Source organism: Semicossyphus pulcher, unplaced genomic scaffold (genome assembly GCF_022749685.1).
Source record: "Semicossyphus pulcher isolate SPU_LCO1_2020_fin unplaced genomic scaffold, fSemPul1.0.p SCAF_8, whole genome shotgun sequence".
Lineage (NCBI taxonomy): Eukaryota > Metazoa > Chordata > Actinopteri > Labriformes > Labridae > Semicossyphus > Semicossyphus pulcher.
The window spans coordinates 3,748,119-3,754,118 of record NW_027211759.1 but is presented as its reverse complement, the minus strand read 5'-3'; the positions used below and the strand labels follow the sequence as shown (position 1 = coordinate 3,754,118).

The 6,000-nt window shown below is 45.1% G+C and overlaps 1 protein-coding gene across 1 annotated transcript in view; it reads left to right on the top strand.

Moving 5' to 3' along the window:
* Positions 1 to 1,847: 1,847 nt before the first annotated feature.
* LOC138612630 (chemokine-like protein TAFA-5) overlaps positions 1,848 to 6,000 on the top strand; it is a 50,498-nt gene continuing 46,345 nt past the window's right edge. The window contains exon 1 of the mRNA XM_069685993.1: positions 1,848 to 1,938. Coding sequence (XP_069542094.1) covers positions 1,848 to 1,938 — 91 coding nt within the window. The remainder of the gene's footprint in view (positions 1,939 to 6,000) is intronic.

The following is a 6,000-nucleotide window of genomic DNA, read 5'->3' as shown; positions in this document are numbered from 1 at the left end:
TACAGCACTAGCTACACAGAGCTACTGTTTAGCTTTTTATTCATGGCTTTTATTCGCGGGTGGCTAGGGCTCAGTGGAAGAGTGGGCCGTCTCAGTCAGAAGGTTCGAGGTTCGATCCCTGAGTGCTCCAGTCACATTTGGAAGTGTCCTTCCTTCTTAGGTTACCCCAAGTTGCTCCTGAAGGCATCTCCATGAATGAGCATTGATCTGATTGGAGATTGGCACTTTGCCATCACTGTGTGAATGTGTGTGTGAATGTGTGTGTGAATGGGTGAATGTGACATGTACTGTAAAAGCGCGTGGTCGGAAACTAGAAAAGCGCTAAATAAGTGCGGTCCATTTACTTTAAAAAATGAATAGTGTTATCTCAGCTAATGTTGCATGTGTATGCTAACCGCTAACTGCTAACTATGATATGACGTGGATAAGTGACAGATGACAGGCTTCTCCTTCCTCCTCTGATTCTGACTTGGACGACTCAAACATGTTTAGGGCTACACTCCACTGATTGTCTCACGTGGGTTTTTTTTGGGTGGAGCCAGACAGATGTCAATCAAAACTTGATCTGCCGCACCCAGTCTGGAGAGACTTTCTGAACTGCAAAATTAGCTGTTTTTAATCTACGTTTACTAACAGATATGAGCTTCTATTTTTACTCTGATTGCTTCATGAGACTCATCTTTGATATCATAAACCTTTTTACTATTTTACTATTTATGCAAACTTTGCGTGACTTCACTAATGTCACATTTCTAATGAAACTTATGTGACATAACTTTATATAAACGTTTTTATTTTATACCTAAAGCCGTTTAAATCTTTACCAAACTGCAGCACTTCAACAAGTGGTTAGAGGTGCAGTCCATTATCCTGCTGCTCAGACAAAACGAGACGTCTTTATCTGAAGAAATATTGATCAGTTGATCAGTTTTCTGTTGTTTCATAGATCAGATGCTGGAAAAAGGACAGCCCTAATGAGGACCGTAGCCCTGGGCTGCATGTTCAACGAAAACAATTTAAACGGTCACAACACAAAAACGGTTCTTATTAATGCTCGAGAGATGACTCATGAAATACTAATACGCACACTTTAAGTGACCCTCTGGTTCCAGTGTTCCGCCCCTGTTGTCCCGGTGTCTGTGGATGGATTTGACACGCGTTATTGTAACCGGCGTGACGTCAGTCCGGGATGAGAAAGAGAGCGAGAGAGAGAGGAAGAGAGAGAGAGAGAGAGAGAGACGGTGCAGATCGCGGCGCATCTTCAGACCCGGAGGCAGCAGCTGCACCTCCTCCTCCTCCTTCTCTCCTCACCATCCGGACACCGAGCAGCCGGTCCGCGGGGCGACACACCCGGCGGGGAAACGTGCAACATGCCCGCTGAGCAGCTCCAGCCGGGCCCGGTGTCGGTTCATCCACTTGTGGGAGGATTTACGCGGACGAGCAGACGGAGAGTGCTGATGGATCCGGCGCGCAGAGAGCTCTAAGTTGGAGGCGGAAAACTGGAAAACTTGATATTCGGAGCAGATTCTGTGTGTTGATGAACATGCTGTGGTGGAGGGGAGCATCCCGGGAATCTGCTGCCGGCCGCCGCTGCGCACCGTGACGCGCCGGTGAGCGAGGCGAGGAGGGACACCCGGAGAGTCCGGGGAGGGGAACTCAAACCTCTCTGCTGCTTCAAACATACTTCATTCTGGATTTGTCACTGCAGGCGCGTGCATGGTTTCATACCCCGGGGATCCTCTGGCTCTGCTCGGGATGGATGTGGCGCAGTGAGGAGGCTCCAGCCTGCGGATAATCACACTTTGGACTTTTTTTTGGCTCCTTCTTGCGGCACGCGGCTCTCCCTCATGCAGCTCCTCCGGCTGGCCTGGGCTCTGACTGCCGCTGCGGTCTGCTTCCTGCTCCTGCTGCTCCTCCACAGCCAGATCCTCCGAGAAGGTACGTGTGTGTGCGTGTGTTTGTGTGAGGTCAAACTAAGCGAGCCAAATTGCCTCAACAGGTCACTTAAAGGATGACCAAACAATAAACAGTCCATCTTTCTTCCAGCTGAATTTAGTGATCTGAGGACTGACGGGGTTAAAACCTACATGTGTGCGCACTCGTGCGTGTTTTGCGCACCTGTCGTCCCGTGTGTGCTCAGCAGTGAGGGGGTGTTTAAAGGTTGGAGAGGGAGAAAAGATAAGATGTAACACCAGCCGGAGGTTCGGACCGGGCCGGACTGGGCTTTTTAGCCGAGCTGAGGCACTCAGGAGACGGGCTAAGCTTTAGCATAGAGACGCTGCTTTTCACTGGAGGGATTCTCTCTCTCTCTCTCTCTCTCTCTCTCTTTCGCTCTCTCTCTCTCACACACACACACACACACACACTCTCTCTCTCTCTCTCTCTCTCTCTGCAGGCTCCTCTCCTCATTGAAACTCAATAATTTTCTATAATTGCCACATTCATTGCAAAGATGGAAGCCTGATAAACTGTCACTAATGATCACTTTTATTAGTGAAACAAGATTATTTCTTGATTCATCAGAAGTCAAACAGGAAAACCTTCATCACAGTATTTAACAGTCCTGAAGTCAAAGACATTAAATATACATTCATATTGAACAAAGAAACGGACACAACAACATTTTTGTTGATCACTTTTCTGCCAGTCAAAAAATCTATTTTTTAATGAATTGTTCTATGAGGCGAAACATGTTTTAGTAACCCTTCACTATGAGGTACAGAAAAATGTTAAAATCAGTTGATTTATTAAAGAATCTTTTTAACGAGGAGTCCCTGAACAGCTCCGATTCTACGACAGAACAAAACGAAAACCAGCTTCGCCTGTCGAGGATTTAAAAACACGCTCTGATTCCGGTTTTAAGTTGCTCACAGTGTTTTTACTCAGAAAAATGGCAAAAACAAAGACAACAAAGCTGAACAAAGAAAAGTAACAAAGACATTAATTGGACGGGAGAGCAAATTCTCCGATCAATAGCTAGCTAACGAAAATTGTCAAAACAAAATGCAAATTTGGGACGCCAGCTCCTCGATGCGGCGGCTCCGGGTTCGACTCCCACCCTCGGCCCTTTGCAGCGTGTCACGCTCTCTTCTTCTGTTTCCGACACTACCCACTGTCCTCTCAAATAAAGGCATAAAACGCCAGAAAAATAAATATATAAATGAAAAAGAAAATGCAGATTGCAGTATGTTTCCGTCTGGTACGGTTTAACAGTAGGTGGTGCTAACTCTCTGATGTTCCATTAAACCATGAAGAAGAGGAAAACAAGGAGGCGTAGAAAGAAAATCCATTAAATCCAGAAAAATGTAAAACAGACTGTAAATATGACTTCAGTGTTTGTCTCAGGTTTTAAACCCTCCTCGTCCCGCCGCACAGATCGGATGTTTATTCTTCTTTAATCGAAGCTTCATTTATTGTTACACCGACTTTTTCTGCGTCTCTAAGACAAAAAACTTTTTGATGTCCAAAGAAAAACTATGGAAAAGCTTGAGGTCTTCATTTCACGCCCGTCAACTTCTGTGAGAGTGTGGTGAAAACCTTTTATTACATCTTGAACAAACATCCGCTGAGACTCGAGAGTGAACGGATTATAACTCAGGAGTAATGCAGAAATGATGACCACAGTTGTTACGCCTCCGCGCTGCAAACTGACAGCGGGAGGTTTATTTCTTCAGACTTGGCGAAAACGTCCACACAGACTTAGAGATTAGCTTATATTTTAGAGGTCAAAGGTCACTTTGATCACTCAAACTTTTTTTATCCAGAGCTCCAGAACTCATACGCTATTTACAACAATTTCACACAGATAAAATCATGAAATCATGACATTTTTTAAATCAAAAAGGTCAAAGGTCAACTTCACTGTGACACCATAACGCTCTGGGAAACCACTCTCCTGCCCATTATTCCCATTATCCCATTCACGTGAACGTGATATCACAGGAACAGGTGGATTTCATTTAATCCAGTTTGGCACAAACGTCCACAAAGAGGATTAAGTCACAAGATTTTGGAGGTTAAAGGTTAAAGGTCACTGTGACCTCATGTTTGCCCCACTTCCATGAATACAATAGCTGTGTCTCAGTTCAGGGAGGTCACAAAGGATGCATCATTGGTAGCCTGCGTAGAACGCGAAGGCCGAACTGAAATGAGACGGTCTGTTCTACGGAGGATTTCGGAGCTAGCGGGCTAACTAGCTAACATAACTAACGTCAGGTAACTTAACCTGTCAGATAATGTGAGCTTTCAAGGCCCCTTAGTTTTCTTTTTTTAAGATTTGTATCACAGCTATTCGACTGAGTTGAAACCAAAAGCTTTTACATTTAAAGTGTATTCCTCGGCCGCTTGAGAGTCCACCTTCTCGTTTGAATTAGCGTGCAGTGAATCTCTGGATACGGTGGGCTGCGAAGGATACACCCGATGGATCCTTCAGGGCCCGGGAAAAGGAGGACGCATTTGCTGCATCTGAAGCAGCCTTCGAAATAGGACACAGCTTACATCTCAGCGACGCCTGGAGGGAATTTACTACATTTTTTAACTTTTAATTTGTTACCTGTCTGAGAGGCGATGCTACCTACGCTTGTACGCAGTCTGCCCTCCGTTTTTACCCTCATTTACCTGCTAGTTCTGCCGTCTTGTGAGGGTCTGTGTGGATAATCACACGCTCTGCAGAGAAACAGAGAGAGACGTTCTCGGGCATCGTGTCCCTGCTGTAAATGATTGTGGCGAGACCGCTCCTGTTTCATGTAGCTCTACTTATGCAGCTGTTTTGCTGTTTGTACGCAAGTCATTCTTTCAGATATAAAAATACTTTCCATCTCCAGGCGACAGTTACTCTGTCACTCTGTGGAGACACTGATGGATGTAAACTGCAGCTGGTTGGCGCCAAGTCTAGTGATTAGATCGCTGATGGTGAACGATCCTCAGTTCATGTTTTAACCGCTCCTTTTGACTCTTCTCCAGTTCCTCTACTGAACAAAGGAAAATCGATGTTGTTATTTTATCAGGTATTCTCCTAAAATAACACTAATGAGCATCAGAGAAAGAATTGGCAGGTAAGGACTCTTCTCTTTTTACAGTAGAGATACAAATACATTTGTGACATAATTAATCAGGTCTCTAAAGAGTCTCATTATTACTGGTTGAACCATTTCCTCAGGACAATCTTTGGTCAGAGGCCCGACAAAGTAAAGTGTAAAGTTAATTTATCAATAAAGCAACAACATTTTGCACCGGGCTGCACAGTGGTGCAGTGGTTAGCGCTGTCACTTCACAGCTACAAGGTTCCTGGTTCAAACCCCTAGTTCAGACGTAGCGGGCCTTTCTGTGTGGAGTCTGCATGTTCTCCCCGTGCATACGTGGGTTCCCTCCGGGTACTCCGGCTTCCTCCCACAGTCCAAAGACATGCTCGTTAGGTTCACTGGTGACTCTAAATTGCCCGTAGGTGTGAGCGTGAGTGTGAAAGCTTGGCTGTTCTACACACTACATGCTATATACTGCATACTGCGTTCGGCGGTAGTCTGTAGTATGGAGGAGCTTTTCTAATTCATTTTGCAGTCTGCTACGCCAGGCAGAAGTAAACAATAACCGCCGCTTCTTCAGGTAAAGGCGAGGCAGACTGGTCCCATGCATACTGGAGATTTACTTCGAATCAGTACGTACTGCTAGTATAGTACGGCATTTCGAACACAGCAAGAGTCTGTCTCTGTGTGTCAGCCCTGTGATTGGCTGGTGATCAGTCCAGGTGTAACCCCGCCTCTCGCCGAGTGACAGCTGGGATAGGCTCCAGCCCCCCTGCGCCCCTGAACAGGAGAAGATGTAGATGATGGATGTTTGAAACAATTGACTTTATAAAACTGCGATTAACCTGCAGGTCTGTTTAGTTTTTGTTATTTTAATTAGTTTGAAAAGTTTAAAAACATTTAGATGTTATTTCCTATTTTTTATTTTTATTTTTTTAAACTTATCGACTTGTTTTAATTCTTGTGTGTCTTTTATCGC